This window comes from Grampus griseus (genome assembly GCF_964374135.1).
Source record: "Grampus griseus genome assembly, chromosome: 17".
Taxonomy (NCBI): Eukaryota; Metazoa; Chordata; class Mammalia; order Artiodactyla; family Delphinidae; genus Grampus; species Grampus griseus.
Window position 1 is genome coordinate 63,773,355 of NC_139011.1, and position 20,889 is coordinate 63,794,243.

At 36.9% G+C, this 20,889-nt stretch overlaps 1 protein-coding gene across 1 annotated transcript in view; it reads left to right on the forward strand.

Annotated features, from left to right (window-relative positions):
* UBE2W (ubiquitin conjugating enzyme E2 W) overlaps positions 1-20,889 on the forward strand; it is a 75,814-nt gene that overhangs the window by 47,325 nt on the left and 7,600 nt on the right. Inside the window, exons 3-5 of the mRNA XM_082674833.1 lie at positions 1,234-1,336; positions 10,561-10,716; positions 13,933-14,008. Of these exons, the coding sequence (XP_082530959.1) occupies positions 1,234-1,336; positions 10,561-10,716; positions 13,933-14,008 (335 nt within the window). The remainder of the gene's footprint in view (positions 1-1,233; positions 1,337-10,560; positions 10,717-13,932; positions 14,009-20,889) is intronic.

The following is a 20,889-nucleotide window of genomic DNA, read 5'->3' on the forward strand; positions in this document are numbered from 1 at the left end:
GTTGCAGTAGTTAAAACAGGAGAGGTAAAACAACTTACTCAGGGCCCCACAGCTAATTAAGGGACAGATCTGTCTAATTTTACTGTAAAATATTGCCTCTTGGGTCTGTGGTTGCATCTTTTATTATCATATAAGGTATTTAGCGTGCATTGTGAAAATGAATGGCCATGTTCTTAAGGGTTTATATGTGTTCCAGCCTGATCGCTTTCAGAGAGTAGGCACATTTATTATTTTACATATTTCTAAGTCCATAATATGTGAGGTGCTCAACAGAACCCCAACAGTATATCCTCAATCTTCCTTTTGTTTCCCTGTATTTAAAATAATAAGTTTTTATGCCTGAAAAGTATAAGATTACAGGAATTGACCAGGTATACAATAATTATAAGTGGCATGGATATAATTAGGAACTCATTTTGCTTCTGAATTCTGCCCCATCATCTTTGTCGTAATAATCTCTATTCCTCTACCCGCACTTTTTTTTTTTTAAAGAACAAAAGATAGTTCTTGTTATAAGAATATAATTATAAACAGATTTATATTCATGATTGTTATATATGAAAACAAAGTAAGCTTACATAGATGCCATAGAAATCTATTTGGGGTTTTATTAAACAATTGAAACATAATGAGAGACAAAGAAAGGCCTTCTAGAGCCTTAACTAGCTATCAGAGTAAGTGTACCGATGTCAAGTTAGCTCCCTTTTTCCTGTTTAGCCTTCTCTAGAATGCCGATGAGAAAATCGGTCTGATAGCTACACTCCTCTGTAGTCATTGCTGATACTGATTTCTCTCTTAGCTTCTAAAATAATTGATATCAGAAAGGCAATTGATTAGTTTGATGTTATGTATAAAATCTTTTCCGTAATTGTAAAGATAGTCTGAAAAAATAAGGTAGCATAAATTGAGTAGGAAGAGTGCAGGCTTTGGTGTCAGCACACCCAAGCTGGGTTTTATTTTGTTGTTTTTTCCGGACCTGGGTTAAAATTTGGCTCTGTCCTTTGTTAGCTGTCTCACCGTGATCTGGCTCTTTAACTGGAGTGTCAGAGAAGGAAACAGGGCCAGGGGTATAAATACCTACTCCTGGAATTGTTGGGAGGACGAAGTGTGTTGTTATACACAAATGACTCTCGTCCCAGTGCCTGGCATAGAGGAATACTCGGTGTTCTCTTTTCTCCTTCTCACCCCAATCCTTTATAACTGAAGTTTAATTTTTTTTTTTTTCTATTCTAGGTGGATTGTAGATATGGAAGGTGCACCAGGTACCTTATATGAAGGGGAAAAATTTCAACTTCTATTTAAGTTTAGTAGTCGATATCCTTTTGACTCTCCTCAGGTAACAAAATGTTTTGCTTTTTAAATTTTTATTGTATTTTTGGATTATAGCAAAATGCTAAATAAGCGATTTTTGACTAAGTAAAAACTTATAAAAGAAATTCATTATAATTATGTGAATAGATTTGTTCCTTTATCTTATTTATAATATAATCAAGATCTTATGAACATTCTACCTTATTGAGATTAGGGCTTTGCTGCTTTTGTGCTTCTGAAAACTTAAGACTGTTTCTTATCCATTCATGTTAAGCAGAAAAAAGGGATGGAAATCTAACACAGGCCCATGGGTTGTGGGAGAACTTAGCATTTGGAATAACTGGAGGCACGTCTTCCTAGATAAGATGATGATAGAATGACATCGTTAAGAGGCAGGTGCTTTTTGGGAAGGAGCACGTCTTTGATTTCGCATTGGCATGCTGTCTTTGCAGCCTTTTAGTATTGCACGGGCAGAATATATTATTACAAGATGTTAAATATCTAGACCTCAGCCCCAAATCTGATCATTATAATTTGAGGCAGAGTCAATTCAGTTAATGTCTTAAAACTTGGACAAGGGATAATGGGGGTAGAGAAAAAATTTTGAGAGCTGCTTAACTGTGGTGAATGATTAATCCTTGGAGGTTAGAGAAAAGGAGACTCTAGGATGAATTCCAGATTTCTGGCTTGGTAAGATGGGTAATGAATTACTAGTAGCAAAATGATAAGACAGGTGCCCAACTCTGTGTAGCATTGCTAGGTAATGAGGTGTTGTGGATAGTGAAATTTCCCAAATAACTTGAAATTCAACATGTGAGGTGCTAAAATACGCTATTTTTGAGGAAAATCATATTTCATTGCTACTTTAAATAGAATATACCAAACAGCTTAATCAATTCTCTTAGCCATGTAAGAGTATAGATGGAAGTCAGTTATTGTATTGTGCTATAAATAAAGAGATGATTGTTTTAAGGCATAGAATTAAATGGAAACGGACTCCTTGAGTTCTAAAGTTTCCATGTGAGCAGAAAATTAAGAGGTTGGGGGCTCCTTTTTATCTTTATCATAAAAATAAGGCAAAGACGTATGTATTGTCATGACCTCTAGGCTTCTATAATAACCATGTGTAGACTGTAATCAAAAACCAAAGCAGATGTATTCCTTCTTTCCAGAAAATGATCTTCATTTTCTGTTGTTGGCTTTCAGCTTATCAGCATCATCTTACTGTTATTGCTTGAACCAGTGAGGTATCCACTTGTCACCTTCAACCTAAGTTCGTTGAAGGTATGTGAGGGAAGAATACACTCACCAGCTCAGAAACTTTGCCTAGGGGACTATTGGAGAAGGCTTACTCTGGGAACTCACAAATTTTTCATCAGAGGGAAATAATATTTCTGTAAACATGAAACCAAGTGAAAAGTGTTCTCTAAACTCTCAGTTTTTAATTCTAAATCAAATATCAAACTTAACCATCAGTTGAATTCCATCTTTAATTTTTCCGTAAGAACCATTGTAATAAATTCTATCATCTTATCTCATATTCCTTTTATCCTCCTTCCCTGGTTTTACTCCTGCTTGCTGGTCTGATTTTGGTGTCCTCCAGGTTCTTTTTTTTTTGACATTATTATTATTTTAAAAATTAATTAATTATTTATCTTTGGCTACGTCGGGTCTTAGTTGTGGCATGTGGGCTCTTCGTTGCAGCATGTGGCCTTCTCTCTAGTTGTGACGAGTGTGGACTCAGTAGCTGCGGCACGTGGACTTAGTTGCCCCACAGCATGTGGGATCTTAGTTCCCAACCAGGGATCGAACCCGTGTCCCCTGCGTTGGAAGGCGGATTCTTAACCACCGGACCACCAGGGAAGTCCCGTCCTCCAGGTTCTTTATTCAGCGCTCCCTTTTTCTTCTCACTTTTTAAAGTCTTTAACCATCTTAAGCCACTGACTCCCAGATCTCCAACTCTGTGTACAATCTCTTTCTGAGGTTTAATTTCACACCCTTGTTGGACATCTCTACTTGAACACCTCCAGATGTCCAAATTTAACACAGCTAAACTCAGTTTTTTCTAATAACAAAATAAAATAAAAAAAGAATTTTTTCTTGGGTTTCTGTCCACCTATCTTCTCATGTTAAATTTATTTCCTTTCCCTCACTCTTAAATGCAGTTTTTCAGATCCTTTCACAGACTTAAGGCAGTCCACCATTTTTCTTACCTTATCGTCAGCGCTGTGTGGTCCAAGTGTTCAGCTTTTATCTGGACTATTACAAAATAGCCTCTAGTTGTTTCCACTCCTAGCCGTCCTTTCGCAGTGCTGTTAGGTTTATTTGAAGGTGCAGTTACCTCATTGGTTTTCACACATACATCCATCACCACCATCCCCACCCTTCTTGGTAAATCCTGTGATGGTTCTTATTTCCTGTGGAGTCAAATCAAGCTTAGCAGTCCAGTCCCTTTATGGTTGAGTCTGACCTGAAGCATTTTAGCCACACATTACCTCCATGCCTTCTACTGTGTAGTAATACTTGCGTCATACTTCGTTAATGTAACCATTAAGTAATGTTATCTCTGAAAGTGAAAGATTACACGTAGAATGATGTGGAAACCCTAGGGCGGTTGTTCCCAATCTTTTGGAATATGAGGATTCCCTTTTAACATCAGTTAATTTATATTTATATTTATATATATATAAAATATTCTAATATCCATGATTGAGAAAATAACAGACCACTCTGAGTCCAGTAATACTTTTAAATTATTTTAAAATTCTATTAATCACATCATCTGTATGATTATAAAATAATTATAACATGTCCAGTAATCAAAGCTTGATGTACATATAGATTTCAAGATTTTTCTGATAACTAAAACTTTCCAAAGGTCCATTGCATTGCTCTGGATAAGGGCAGTAAAATTCCCCATTCCCCAAAGATTTTATTTGTTCAGATGTGGAAGCATTGGCTCTTGTTAGGTAATTAGTCTTTCATTTTCCTATGCAATAAGCAGTACTAAATTTACCACTACTTACAAGAGTAGAATTTGAGGACATATCCGTAGAATAAACATCTCATTGTGAAATTATTACTTTTGTGTCAGTGAGATCTTTGCCTGTAAATGAGATCTGTAAGACTATACATAAAATTTATAGGCTGTGTTATTGTCTTCTACTAGTTATAATTAATTTCACATGTATCTCACTTTACAGTGAAAAGGCTACCTATGTAAAACACGGTGTTTGGCCCAATCATTTGCTTTAAAAGAAACAATAACAGGAACAAAAAACTTTCTCAGTTAAAATGGGAGGAGAGATGAAGTACCTTTTCATCACTGTTTTCTAGTAATGTGCACTTACCAACAGCCATACAGAAAATAAAATTCTTTCTATATAGTGTATTCTGTTTCCTTATGCTAGGATACAGGTAAATGGTTGGTTAATTTAACATGTATTGAGCATGAACTGTGTACTTTAGAGATGGCAGAGAGCACAGAAATTAAAAAGGAATTGGGCCTGACTTTAAAAAGCCGATAATCTGTTTAGTATTTGGAGAGATAGACATTTATTCATTCATTCTGTAAGTATTTACTGAGCATGTATCATAAGACAAACACTTTCCTAGGTGCTGGCAATTCTGTGGTGAACAAAGTGGCCCTCCAAAAACCCTCCTTATGTGGAGTTTGCATTCTTGTAGAAAGAGAAGGACAGTAAACAAAAAGCAAAATATATAAAGTATGGAAGATGGTGAAAAAACGTAGAAAAGAGGAGTCAGGGTGTTGCAGCATTGGGTAGAGTGATCAGGAAAGATTTCATGAGAAGGTGACATTGGGGCAGAGATCTGAAAGAGGTGAGTGCATAAGCCACATCAAAGGGGTGAGAGAAAGGGCAGGTGAAGAGAAAATGCAATGGTCCTGAATCTGGAGCATGCCAGGTGGGTCCCTGGAGTGTTGTATAATCAAGAAGAGGAGAGTAGGGCCTAGGTCAGAGAGAGAATTGGGGCTGGAAGGTCCATCAGAAATTGGATAGGACATTTATAGCCCATTGTAAGAGTTTTGACTTTTACCCTCAGTGAGGTAGGAAGCCCTTGAAGATGCTGAGCAGAGGAACGACATGCTCCTGCTTAAAGTTAAAAGGAGAAACTTGGCTGTTATGTGGCACATTGACTTCTGGAGGCACAAGGGTACCCCTATTGCAGTGATCCGGCTGAGAGGTGATGGTGATTTGTACCAGAAGGGTAGCAGTGGAGGTTGTGGAAGGTGGCAATATGTTGGACTTACTTTAAAGATGCTAAAAATATACTTGCCTTGATCATAAAGCTTTAGAAACACTGGGGCAAAAGAGTAATCACTTTCCCCTCACTCCTATTCCCCCTCCTATTCATGCCCCTTTAACACGAACCCTTTTGTTGTGTTGCTTCAAATTCCCTCGTTGCAGAGATCCAGAACTTATATTCATAGTGTCCTCATCCTTTTGCTCGTGGTCTGATTCTCCCTGATTTGGGAAAGCTATCAATATTCATGCTGCTGATACATATTAGATGACTAAAAGGGGAGAACTGAATTGAAAACTGTGCTAAAATTCTTATCCCCAGTCACTTTTGTCAAATATTTATCATTCATTTATGCTAGACTACCTATGTCATATATATTGTTCATAATTAGATATTTGATTTAGTTTATTAAACTCTCTGCTTGTATGTTCAGTTTTTATAGTTGCCCTTTAAATATTGTCATCTACTGACAATTTTAATCAGAGAAAACATCCCCTCATATTGTCCCTGTAGAAACCTTGGTATCTATATTGTAGATTGGCTTTATAATTATAGCCTGTTTTGTATTGCTCATTCTGTGTATATTGTATTTTCACCTAGCTTGATACACCATATTAGGTGTCTGACTTTCTCATCACTTCCAGAGCACTAGTCTGAACACATTAGTATGCCTTCATTGTGGTAAGATCTCAATACTGTGAGGTCATACAGTATTGAGCCTGAAGGCTTTGGAAGCCCTCAGGTATGATTACCATGAATTTCACGTTAGAAACAGTTAGCTAATATCCATCCTTTATATTGTTACTGTTGGTGGCTTTCAGTTTAGATTTTTTAGTACCCAAAGGTTACCCAGAGGTTGGCTTGCTTAAAATTTTAGGTTGGATGTGGGATGTGCGAACTTACCTCCAAAATCATAGGGATCCTGAGCAGAGTTCTTTCTCCCATCTCACCTGCTCCTGAATTTGAGCCACACTGGTGGGGGATATTTGGAAATTCACAGACACATGAGGACTTCTTCTAATGCAGACTCAGAACTTCAGATGTGGTTCACATGCATTAGATTTAACATCCTTTCTAAAATTGTGACTTTTTTTCCATTTAATAGCTTGTTATTAAAAACCTGTAATTCCATTTTACTCAGTATGGTTTATGCAGTGGGGAATGTGTGCAGTCTCCGGTCGCTGTTCAATCTATGTGACTAGTTTGAATCTGAATAAATTGTTTAAAAAATTAATTAGCAAAATTATTCCCTTTGGTTTCAAATTCATCGTACTCAGTTATATTGTCATATCTGTTTTAGATAGTTTATCAGCTATTTGCGATTCCTCCCCAGAAAGGTTTTTGAACTCTGGAAACAGCTTAAAGTCTTTTAAGTTTTCAGAGCCTACTTGGCTGTATTAAAAAACGTGAAATGTGCATTCCCTCCTCTGGCTTGTACTGCATATTAAATAAACAAGGATAGTTAAGAGTGTGGTCTTGGGACTCCCCTGGTGGCGCAGTGGTTAAGAATCTGCCTGCCGATGCAGGGGACACGGGTTCGAGCCCTGGTCTAGGAAGACCCCACATGCCGTGGAGCAACTAAGCCCGTGCGCCACAACTACTGAGCCTGCATTCTAGAACCCACGAGACACAGCTACTGAGCCCGCGTGCCACAACTACTGAAGCCCCGTGCTCCGCAACAAGAGAAGCCACCTCAATGAGAAGCCCACACACCACAACAAAGAATAGCCCTGGCTTGCTGCAACTAGAGAAAGCCTGCGTGCGGCAACAAAGACCCAACACAGCCAAAAAGAAATAAATAAATTTATTATTTTTTTAAAAAGAGTGTAGTCTTGAAGAAATTCAGCGTTGGTTACTCTTCTGTCACATGCAGAGAACCAGAATAGCAAAGTTTGCATCAAAACTGTCTGTGCAGACTACTTACCAGTCTTTTACGTGAATAAACTGTTGAAAAAAGTTTTTTCTTATATTTCAGGAATTCATCTGAATTCCTGAATGGAATTCAGGAAATCCTGGATGGAGCCTGTCCATGTTTAGACAAACTTCTAAAATTCTCTATCTGCCAGGTTGGGTTCTAGGGGTTACTTGTACCATGTACAACAAGTTAGTTCCCCTGTTTTTGGTTGCTAGAAGTTTTAGGCTTGTTGAATTTGCCCTGAATGCAGCAGGTTTAAAAGCCCCTGCTTTTTTTTTTTTTTTAAGCATTATTAAGATCTAATTTATTTTAAGTATTAGTAAGGTCTAATTTATTTTTATTTCAGTCCCCTCAAACTTCAAAACTGTTTCTTTCTCCTTGATTTCTGGCTCTCTTCTCTGCTTATAGAATGTCTGCTGCTTGTGCCGTAGGTGTCTTCCACTGCTCCCCATCCCCTTTCTTTCTCTTCTCTCCTCCTTTACTTTTGATTCATGCATACTTCTTGGCTCTCAGACCGAGTGATTTAGTTTATAATCATTTCTCTCCAAAAAGAATACTGCTTTCCTTCTGCTTTGTGAATTGGCTAGTCAAAGCATCTCGTGATAACCTTTTGGTTGGCTGTCTGTGTATTTTCCTTGATGGTTGTTGATACATTGCTTCATTTGTGCCAAAGGAAATAACTTGGCAGTTCTTACTTTTTTGGTACCAGAGCACTGTTCTACATGACTTGTTTTCAAAAAGACCTTACTGGAAAAGAAATAGCCTTTAAAAATAATTGTGGCCAGGGAGTAATGGGCACTGCTGTGTTCTTCATGAAAATATCCTATTAGTCAAATGGCATTTTGTGGCAGAATGAACACCCCAGGGCTTCCCTGGTGGCGCAGTGGTTGAGAGTCCGCCTGCCGATGCAGGGGATACGGGTTCGTGCCCCGGTCCGGGAGGATCCCACGTGCCGTGGAGCGGCAGCCATGGCCGCTGAGCCTGCGCTTCTGGAGCCTGTGCTCCGCAACAGGAGAGACCACAACAGAGAGGCCCGCGTACCGCAAAAAAAAAAAAAAAAAAAGAACACCCCAAAGCAGATGCATATCCTGTGAGATTTGTAAACTCCCACTCTAGACATCCACAACACATTGTGGGAATATCAAATGCATATAATATAATAAACTGTAGTTCACATTTATTAAAAAATTAATTTTAAAATAATTGTGGATGGACTCATGGAGCTGCAAGAGCTTTAAGCAGTCATTTCCCTTTGCAGAGCAGCACTTTTTGAAAAAGGCACTAATTCTGATAGATATAATTGAGATAAATGGTACTTCAAACAGAGCTGTGCCCAAGTCTTTCAGGGGGTCTTCTACAATTGGGCAGGACAAATCACTTGATATCTCTTGTTTTAAGACTTTACTTTTAATTTTCAACTTTACTTTAGCTCTCTTTTCATGGGAATGGAGGGTGGATCACCAAAATTTAAAGAAAAAAAAAAGAAAGAAAGAAACACAAGTATATGAAGTCATTCCTTTGAGAAAAAATTGCTCTTCCTGTCTTATATTAGCTTCAGCCAAGGAAATGAGGCCCATATGTTAGCAGTATATTTGAGAACTCCTACTTCTATGAAAGAGTGCTTTGTTAATGTAAATATTTGTAAAATTGTAATAAAACCAGATATGTAGGTAGAAATTTAAAAATAAAAGCAAAACCTAGCTTATGGTAATTTCCCATAGCATATCACATATTAAAATATGGCATACCTTATTCTGGCCACCCTTATTTCACTGGCTGTCTTCTGCTCTATAAAGGAAAAAAGAGGGCTTAGTCCTAGAGCAATATATTTCATCAGTTTGTCATCACTTAAGGTAGGGTTTCTCCTTACTAAGATTCCGCTGTATCTGAGTATGAGGTAATTTGCAGGGCTGAGATATACTTACTGTAAGCCTAGTTTGGGAACTATTGGTTTATATTTGATGAGTTTTATAAAAATGCCATCATACCTAGTGAATCAGAATCTGGGAAAGTGGGGCTCTTGAATTTGTATTTTTAACCAGCTCTCCAGGTGATTTTCTTTTTTTTTAAGGGCCAGATCAGGAAATAGGAATTACTCCTAAGCAACAATAAAAATTATATATTATACTGCAGTATAAAATTCACTTAAAAGATTGACAGATTAATTTTTATATCAAAATAAATAATTTATTATGAACTAACATATATCTAAGCATTCTTAAATATGAGACTTTTACTTTGACCTATTATGGGCTATGCGTACAGATTCCTCAGGATGTATGAATTTACTCTCCTGCCTATTCAGATGCTTAGGTAGATATGTTTAAGAAACAGTATTATTGAGACATTGAATTATTAGGGCAAAGGAAGGAAATACTACCTTTCAAATCAGTGCTGAGGCAACATGGAGAAAGGGGAAAACGTAGAAGAACTGAGTAAAAGAAAAGGCAGAGACAAAACAGCAAGTAATTGGGAGATTCATTCAAGCTTTGTTTTTTCATCTATAAGCACATAGATATTTGCTGATTAGTAAGTGGCAGTTTGTGCCCATCATAATGCAAGTGTGAATTTAGAGGAGGTGGAAGATGTAGCAGTCATTTCCTTTTGCATATAACACCTTGGGTAATAACATTGTTATAGGTGGAAGTGGTGTTCCTATGGCATGTAATTCATATTGTCCTAAAGTTGAATACTTTCGTTTGAAATTTTAGTGTATTTGATTTGTGTATGCAGAGAACAATGAGTAGTTTGAAAAACCATTCTTGTAAATATAGTTGTCTTTCACTAGTCAAAAAATACATGGTAATTTAGAAAATTTTAAAAGGAATTTGTGAAAAATATCTGAAATATAAAATAGGTAATCTGGATTCTTTTCCTACTACATGGTCATTCATAGTAGTGAAACCAGTACTTATTGAATTGATAAGAATAAAGCAGTTGTTTATCTTGTTCCTGGCATTGATTTTATTTGTTTTTAATTTGGTTTTTAAAATATTAACTTACCTGGAGAATATTTTATTTTTCGGTAACATAGAATATTTGAGTATTAATGGAATTTTGTTCTTTCTTAGGTCATGTTTACTGGTGAAAATATTCCTGTTCATCCTCATGTTTATAGCAATGGTCATATCTGTTTATCCATTCTAACAGAAGACTGGTCCCCAGCGCTCTCAGTCCAATCAGTTTGTCTTAGCATTATTAGCATGCTTTCCAGCTGCAAAGAAAAGGTAGGACTTTTCAGAATTATTCCAGGTATAGTTCTTCTTTTAGTTTGGGTAGAGAAGCTATTTTAATATATAATTTATTTGAAGAAGAGACTTAATGCTTTCTATTATGAAGTTATAGGGAACGTTTTAGTAATAGATTGGCAAATAATTTGATAATAGAAGTCAGACATTGTTTCATATTTCTTAAACAGGAAATTTCTGCAGATGTTCTTAAATAATCTGAATTTTATTTCTGTAAGCATGCACAGGGCAAAAGTGTACAAGAAATTATTGTTTCTAGATTTCACAGTGGAAAGACCCAGGAATAAGCATTATGGCTCCCTTCTCCCCTCTGCTGGCTTCCACCCTATCAGTCTCTTTTAGGGGATTTCCCAGGAACCAGAGCTCTCCTATCATAAAGCCTAGGTTGAAGGAGGACTAGATTACCAGTAGAATTTTCAGGACTTTTCCTCTTATTCTCCTTTACTAATCTACAGATTCTGTGTCTGATGGAGAAAGGGAGGAAAAGACCAGAAAGAAAAACCATGTGAGTTAAATTTAGAATACCCTTTTAAAGTATCTAAATCCTCTCTGTGTTTCTGGCCCTCTTGTCATTCCTGCTTGAGGGTTAGTGTCTTGTCATTCCTGCTTGAGAGGTTTTAAAGCATCTCTTCTCCATGGGGGTTTCCTTTTGTATTCTCTTTAAAGGAAAAACCGAATTTACCTTAGAGATTAGGGAGCTGTGGGGTTATTCATTTATTTTAGCAGGTTTTTTTTCTTCTCCAAATTCAACTGTCATTTTTATTAAATTAATATTTAGAAAACATTTAGATAGTATTTCATTTTTAAATGGTAGGTTATCTAGATTTTGAAACACTCTAAGCCACTTGTTTGCAAAGTAAGTTTCTTGGAGTGTTAGTTCCATAAGAGGTTTCTTGGTGTTAGGTTTAAAAGAAAATTTTTTTGTTCAAATAAGAATGGGAAATAATGGGTTAAATTGTATATGTATTTTTTAACTGTAGCATAAGAGCCCTTAATATGCAATGTTATGTACAAGAGGAAGAATGAAACTTCTGGCAGTTAAACTGTGATACACCATTAGTTGAAAGACATGTATCCCCATTTAGGAATATTAAGAAAAAAATGTACATCTTAGAATAGATGAAATAGAGTACATGTTATCTAACGTTAGTATCACCTGTTAACTTGAGTTTCCTCCCTGTTAGCTTTTCTGAGCTGCATTTTAGGCCACACTTGTGCTTTTGTTAATCCCAAAGGCTTGGAAACAAGTTTCATTCATTTATTGCTTCCATGTTTTCTCCTCTCCCTATCTCCACCTCCACCGCACATACAGGCTCTGAACCTGCAGGTGTGGCACAGAGCAGTTTCCAATCAAGGGGCTTCTCTTAATGTCTATAGAAAGATGAGGCAGTAACTCTAGGGTTTAATAAGAGAAGTTAAGATTAACACGAGTGGTGTCTGCGCATAGCCCTTACATGTGCCTTTTGATTACTAGCTTTGTTTACATTTAAAGGGTAATGATTTCCTGTTAAAAGCTAGAAAATTATTACGTTCTCTAACTCCTTCATCCTTTTCTAACCCTCATCTTTCCCCTCACATTCTAGTTGTCTGCTGTTAGTGTTTCTTGCGTAGTTGGTATAAGACTAATCATTCCATTTAAATTATTGATAAACTATATTATATAATATAAATGTAATTATAATTTATTCAACCAAAACGATAATCTAGAAGTCAGAATTCTGGCAGCATTAGTTTTGTGGAAAATGATAAAATTCAGACATTATTAAGTACCTGCTATGTGCTGTTGTTACTGTGCTAAGTACTAGATTACTAAGAAGAAGAGGAAACGTGTTTTGGCACTGAGGGGAATCTAGCACCAAATAGGCTTTAAAAAGTCTTTTAAATATTCGCCGAAAGCTGTTCTATTAAAACAGGTGAATTTTATTCTGTGGTGGACATGGTTCCGTGAGTTTCACTTTCCGTTGTATTCAGAGAGTAGTCAACTCCCTGAATACAAATTTTAATTTAACTGTAGGCATTTTTTAGTCATAACTCTTTCGTTCCAGTTTCTTTTTTCACAAAAAGAAACTTGTTTTTTGAAGATTGGGTTCTGATAAATAGATGAGTTTATTGTTTGTTACAGTAGTAGCAGTTTATTCCACATGAACACAGGTTATGACTTTACAGGACAAACAATAGCAGATCATCTATTCTTTAAAGCAGACATATAATTTCATGATAATTTTTCAGGAATTTTCTCTAACTGTATAAACAGGGTAATCTTGGTATAGTTGTTTAGTGTCTTATGTTCTTCTCTTCCTTTCTGTTAAATGACTGTTATTATTATCTCATAAGAGTTAGATCATAGTTATGTACATGAATTTTAGGAAGTGCCAAGTGGACTGTCAGTTTTCCTTCCTGCTACCTAGGTAGTCCTGTTCACCATTGCTATTTGGTTGGACCTATCATATTATCTACTAACCTGCCCTCAGTGGCGTTAATACAAATTTGACATGTTTCCAAATCTTTGTAGAGAGGCACATATTTCTTGTGTCTGATCAACATCCAACAGTTTTCAAGAAAATTCTTTCATAACCTGTCTTCAGTGTTGTTAGTTGTAGTTACAGCTATTTCTGATGTAACTCCTTGCAGAGCTGCCGTATGCTTCTAATATTGTTCTAGTCAGGGCGTATGTATTGCAGAAATGCTAATGTGTCTTTTCCCCCCTTTGCCTCCTACATACATTTTGGAAACCGAATCCTTTGGTCTCTCCTTGATGATACTTGTTTACAGGAAAACAATAATCCCTTGTGGAGGATTATAAGTTGCTAGGGTTTCTCAGACAAACCTAGTTAGGTATAGTTTTGATTAGCTCACAAAAGTAATTATTAAATTATTTCTAGGGAGATAAGATAAATGAAACCAAAATTCTTTACAACATAATGCTGCCACTTTAGGTTGATAGTCATTGTCTAGTAATCCCATTGGAACCTAACCCAAACCACATATGCACACCTTTTTTTTTTTTTTTAACAAGTTCAGTGTCAAGAGGTTACATTGCCTGGAATATATTATTTTTTCAGTTATGACATCTGCATTTATTTTGTTTCTTATGCATTCTGTAATATTTTTGCTAGAGCTTTTATTAAAACTATCTCCCCCTCATGTTTTCCTGTTTTACAACTTCTTATCTATTTAAATTCTTTTTGGTTTCAGAGACGACCACCAGATAATTCTTTTTATGTTCGAACATGTAACAAGAATCCAAAGAAAACAAAATGGTGGTATCATGGTAAGCAGTTTTATTTTAGAATGATAACTTCTCAGTATTTTGATTTGAAAGATTATATATATGCTTGCTTGGGAAAAAGAGAGATTATATAACTGATGTTGTACTTTTGTAATACGGAGATGAATCTTTAAAATAGTTTAAGATATTTTATGGATAAGTTAGACTAGATTTTTAATGGGGCACATAAAATCATGGCCATCATACAAGTAAAATCTAAAATCGCTTTAACATTCTGCTCTACCATTGTATTGCAGAACAGAAGTCCTTAATAATATTAAGTCAAATCAGAACTAGCCTATTGGGAAACCTGTTACTTGATATAGAAGTTATGACGCCTTGTGTACTCATTTAGTTATCGTACTGTTGTTAGGGTGGAGGATCACATTGTTAGAGATGGCCCGTTAACTTAAAGAAAGCTCTTCCTATTCTAATAGTTATTCCTGAAAACATTTGAGGTTCTACTGATTGTAGCTTTATGAATGCATTATGTTTAATAATTTAATTTCTATTGTTTCTGTTGGGTAATGGTAGCTTAATAATTGAAGGCTGCTAGCATCTTTTCTAAGCTGACTACTGCTTCCTCAAAGAGGTATTTGAAATTAGGAACAGAAGGTTTACATTCATGAGAAACCATAAAATTATTTATAAAAATTATTTTTAAAGTATTATAAAAATGTATATTCTTTACAAATTATTGGTTCAATGTAATTCAGTAGAATGATAGAGTGGGTGCTTTTAAGGTTTGGAAGAAAGATGAGAAGAGCAGTTTGAATTTTGAATTAAAGGATAATGAAGGAGGATATGTCTACCAAACACCAAAAGATAATAATGCAAGAATAGACATTGAAATAGAATTACTCTTTTCGGGCTTCCCTGGTGGCACAGTGGTTAAGAATCCACTTGCCAACGCAGGAGACATGGGTTCAGGCCCTGGTCCGGGAAGATCCCACATGCCGCAGAGCAGTGAAGCCCATATGCCACAACTACTGAGCCTGCGCTCTAGAGCCCGCGAGCCACAACTACTGAGCCCACATGCCACAACTACTGAAGCCAGCGTGCCTAGAGCCCATGGTCCGCAACAAGAGAAGCCACCTCAGTGAGAAGCCCGCGCACCGCCTCAAAGAGTAGCCCTTGCTCGCCACAAGTAGAGGAAGCCTATGCGCAGCAACAAAGACCCAATGCAGCCAAAAATAAACGAATAAATTAATTAATTAGAATTACTCTTTTCTAGGCCTTTATGTTAGATTTGAATATGTGATAAATAGTGTGTCACAAATAAATGAGAAGGGGAAAAATTATTTAGTAGTAAGTAATCCTTTTAACCTCATATAGAAAATATTTCTTTGGATTGAATTAATAAGCATTTAAAAAATACAACAATAGAAAAAGTATGTTTTAAAAAGTTAGGTATCAACTCTGGAGGAAGGAAGAAAGAATTTCTGAACTTAAAAGGAATCACAAATTAAACATTTAGATATATGAAAATTTAAATCTCATATAAAAGCATGGAGGGCTTCCCTGGTGGCACAGTGGTTAAGAATCCGCCTGCCATTGCAGGGGATATGGGTTCAAGCCCTGGTCTGGAAGATCCCACATGCCGTGGAGCAGCTAAGCCCGTGCACCACAACTACTGAGCCTGTGCTCTAGAGCCTGTGTGCCAAAACTACTGAAGCCCGCACGGCTAGACCCCGTGTTCTGGAACAAGAGAAGCCACCACAGTGAGAAGCCCGCGCACCGCAACAAAGAGTAGTCCCTGCTCGCTGCGACTAGAGAAAGCCTGCGTGCAGCAACAAAGACCCAACGCAGCCAAAACTAAATAAATAAAATAAATAAATTAAAAGAAAAAAAGCACGGAAAAACCTCAAATCACAGTCGATATAAAGTTAAAAAAATAAAATTGTGAAAGACGTAGCTTGATTAAAAATAAAGACCATTTATAATAGTTGCTTAAGAATAAATTAATTACAAACGTGGGCAAAAAAGTTCAGCACAGTAAAATAATGACAGATTTAATATTCTGAAACTTATTGAATTGGCAGAGTTTTATAAAATGAATGCAGTGTTGGAGGAGGAGAATAAAGGGTAGACTAAAATAGTGTTTTCAGGGGACATCCCCCGTGGTCCAGTGGTTAAGGTTCCGTGCTTCTACTGCAGGGGACACGGGTTCGACCTCTGGTCAGGGAACTAAGATCTCTGCATGCCCCATGGCAAAAAACAAAACAAAACAAAAGACAAAAAACTGTTTTCATATTTGCTGGTGGTATAGCAAGTTAGTGTAATCCTTTAAGGAAACAGCAGTTCAGCAGTATTTAGCAGTTCAGCGATATTTAACAAGCTTGAAGTTCAAGACTGAACCTTTTGTCTCAGTTACTAAACTTCTGAGAATCCGTCCTTGGAAAATCATCTTTAATACAAAATTGTTTGATGCATGAAATGTTCCACGGAGCGTTATTTATGATAGGCACTCTATTCCTTATCCTCTGTTGTTTCCATGTGTGCTATTTGCCTGGAAGAACTCCTTCCACTCTTCTTGGGAACTCTTTCACCAAAGCCTTGTTGATTACTCCCTCCTTTAAGGAATCTGATCAACTTTATTACTGTACCAGAATGCTGGTTTTGTTTCACTTTTTAAGATATCCCCAATAATTCTGATATAGCTAGTCACTTGATAACTACTGTTTCAGGGATTCTTAAATATAAAAGGACAGGTTTCCCATGGGAATTCTTTCTGAATACTGAAGGTCCACTAAAACTAAACAAGATCCTACTTGAATTAATTGGCCATTTCCTTCAGTTTACATTTCTGGCTTCTCATTCTTGCACATCGTCTTGCCTTTTAGGACTAAATACTAAGCTGTCTCTTCGCTCTGTGCCTTTACAAAGAACCTTTTCAAAAAGAAAAAACATTCCTTGAGTGTCACAGTCCCCTTTACCTTTGCATAATAAGTTCTTAAATTCATCAAAAATTAAGATTAGTCAAGCAAGAATGTTGACAGATACAACTAAATCAAACATTTTTTAAAATGTCAAAGTTGCCAAGATAGTAGTCATTCTATTTCAGACCCAACCTCACTAATAATAGAAAAATTCCCCAATTGTCTTTTCCACAGTGTTTTTAAACCACTTTTAAGTCTTTTTGTTAAACTTGAGAAGAAATTGTCTTAGAGTGATGGAATTTTTTAAATATGTATTTTTTTTTAATAACATCCTACAGCTTGGCTTGGCTTGTTATTCTTTTTAAATTTATTTATGGCTGTGTTGGGTCTTCGTTTCTGTGCGAGGGCTTTCTCTAGTTGTGGCAAGCGGGGGCCAGCCTTCGTCATGGTGCACGGGCCTCTCACTGTCGCAGCCTCTCTTGTTGTGGAGCACAGGCTCCAGACGCACAGGCTCAGTAGTTGTGGCTCACGGGCCTAGTTGCTCTGCGGCATGTGGGATCCTCCCAGACCAGGGCTCGAACCCACGTCCCCTGCATTGGCAGGCAGACCCTCAACCACTGCGCCACCAGGGAAGCCCCTAAAATATGTATATTTTGAAAGTACAGTTCTCTTTGCCACTCTATCCCACCCCATTGTTAGTATATTCCCATTTTTCCCTTCCTTAGGGAAATTTCCGTAGGGAAATTTCGAAAAGATAATCATCTCTTAAGCCCTCTAATGCTGCCTTGTGTAGTCAAAAAGACTTATCAAAAGGCCTTTACTTAAGAATACTTCCAGAATTTCTTACTGCTTGCTTTTTTTAAAAAATATTTATTTACTTATTTATTTTTATTTTTGGCTATGTCGGGTCTTAGTTTCGGCGCGCGGGATCTTCATTGCATCACGTGGGCTTCTCTCCATTTGTGGTGTGTGGGCTTAGTTGCCCCACGGCATGTGGGATCTTAGTTCCCCAACCAGAGATCAAACCTGCGTCCCCTGCATTGGAAGGTGGATTTTTAACCACTGGACCACCAGGGAAGTCCCTTATTGCCTGCTTTTGAATAAGAAAACTTGCATAGTAAAACTGGAAATATAAAAATTCTTTAAAATAAAATATACTTCATAGTAGAAGTTATTTTTCATAGTTAATGGCTTTTATCTATTGCTTGTGAAAGCCATACTTTTATAACTAAAGTAGAAGTCTTTTAACAGTTTAAAGGTGGATCATCTCCCAAGTTAGCCAAGAAGTACTAAGAAAAGAGGCTTTTCAAACTAAATTAACCTCTTACATAATGTAAAATAGTACAGGGTTTGTATAGGAATTCATTTTCCCAGTAAACAGATTAAAAGTATCCCCCTCAATACAAATTAGCCGTTTTAAAAAGGCACCTGATTGTAATTCAACTGAATCATGACTATCCTTTTCTAGTTTCCTGTCCCAGGTACAGATAAATTTTTTTTGTTTACAGATAATCCTGTTTAAAACCTCCTCAGTTCATTGCCTTACAGTGACTGTTCTTATCTCACTGTGTTTTTGGCTCCTGGTTGAATCCTATATGCCCGAATCATTCCTCTCCTGCATTCTCCCTTAAATGGAAGGTTTTGCTCCATGAGTGAGTGTCATACGAAATCAAAGAAGGGTAGTTAGTGTTCGTTATACTTTGAGATGATGGAGCACCCGCTCTGTCATACAGATGGCTGGGTACAGGGACTCTTCCTTTACCTTTACAAAGCTAAAGCATTGCAGCTGTGTAGTGTATATTGTCTTCTCCTTTATACATTTCACAATAACAGTTATAAACAATATCAAAAATAGCCCACCTTGGTGTTATAGTTGAATTTGGAAAATCTTACCAAAAAAGGTAATCATACTCATTTAAGCAGAAGCACATTAGCTTTGTTTTGGAACTTTTGAAGTTTCAGCTTATGTTTTTCTGCTTAGCTCCTTTAGTTCCAGAAGATCTTCATTGATTATGTTCTCCTTATAACTAATGCCAGTTACCAAGAAATACAGACTCTGGTTATTTTCTTACCATCATCTAATTCTGAAAGGATTACAAGATCAGAGTAGCGTCCTGATGTGACCTGCAATGCTAAACAAAAAGATCAGAGACTGAACAAAGACTTGCTTGGAGTTGGAAGAACTCACTGAAACACTTAACATTTCAGTTTCTAGAAACCAAGCAGAATTGTAGGCCTCATGTCAAGCTCCACAGCCCCTCTGTGTGGTGCTGACGGACATACTTGGGTCAGCATGGGTCAGAGTGTTTGTCAGGTGTAATCAAAGAGGCAAGAGAGGTTTTGGTTCAGATAGTGAGTGACATCTGTGTACCTCAGAGGGGGCTTCCAGGATGTAGGATGGAGGCATTATTAATGAAGAACAACAAATCTGAAATTGAGTTGATCTGGTTTTAGAAGAGAAGGACTCAGCTGACACACCAAAATTGAGCTGCCAGATACCACTGCTGGATTCTTGAAAGAAAGCCTCTCTGAGCATAAATTTGTGATCTTCCACATTATTAGTATACCTTGAAAATTAGGCCAGCCATGCTACCCCACTGTTACTGTCTTTGTACACATCACACCGTATATTGCATTTCTTTTGAGATTCTTCTCTAGAACGCAATAACTTGTTAAAGTGTAAAAAGTCATTGGTATGTGAATACATAGTCCTTGTTGTTAATTACTTGAAGTTGACTATCAACCTGTTGTCCAGAGCTCTCTTATAGTTTCTGTTCACTAAGGAATTAAGGTCATTCCTGCACTGGAATGCAGATATTCTGTGTTGCTGATTAAGGTGGGGGTCCATATGCTTTGAAAATCAGTTGAGCTGAGAATAGGGTTAAAGTCAAGAGGCCTAACCAAAATAGGTATTTGAATAAGACAGCTCATCTCAGCATACAAAAGGCTGAAGAATTCACCAATGATCCAGGTATAGAATCTTCCTTAGAAAACAGATCTGTACCCAGTTCAGTGCACAAATTAATGCTTGAACTTCAGAGTTCTGTATCGTAAAACACATAATTGTTCTTTAAAAAGGTGAAAAGTATCTTTTTATGAGATCACAAGAATACTTCAGTGAGATAGCCAGCTAGAGTCCATTCATGATACCCATCAGTTTCCTGGGATCAATATTAAACGTATATGACTTAGTTTCATAAATGGTTGCTTTTCACAGTTGGGAGTACAGATCTGTGGTTCCTGAAGCAGTTTCCTTAAGGTGATAGATAATTGAACAATATAGTTTAAGACGGCTGCTGAGTATGGGCTGCAGAAAAACTAGGCTTATAAGAACTAAATTGGCATAATGTTTCAATACTATGTCCAGTAGACTGATGAGATGGTAATTTGGGGAGGAGTAGAGCAATATTTTTTATAAAACTATACACTGCATTCTGGTTCCATTCAGCTGGAACATTTCCTTGTAGGAAAATGAGGAGATAGGAACCCAAAATTGTCTCAGACTAGTATTAACCAACTCCTTTTCTCCCTGCCTAATAACTGTCCATAGGTTTACCTATGTTAGTTTTGAACCTTTTTATTTGTACTACCTTTTAGGGTTACAAAACCACTTTCTAAATTCCTGAGTCCAGACTTTCACTCTAGTCTAAGTCTTTGCCCTTTGTTTCCTGCGGGATAACAACTCTATTGTCTACTGTGTAATCTTTCTTGAATCAGTTTATCGAAAGAAAACTTTTAATTCCCAAACTGTTGAGACACAAACTTAACTGTAAAGATTTATTTTTGTGTTTCTTGGAGGTAGCATCCCTATCTACTGACCTCTTACTATGTTCCTTTTCTTCTAGTCTTCTTTCCCTGGGAATATCCAGGGAGATGGTTTCCAATAGAATGTGATGGTTTTTATACTTTGGGGAAAATTGAATGACCACCTTCTAATATAGTTCTCTCATTCACATTTCCCAGAAGCCCAGTGAAGTTAGCCATGGTAGGTGTCACCTCTTTGGA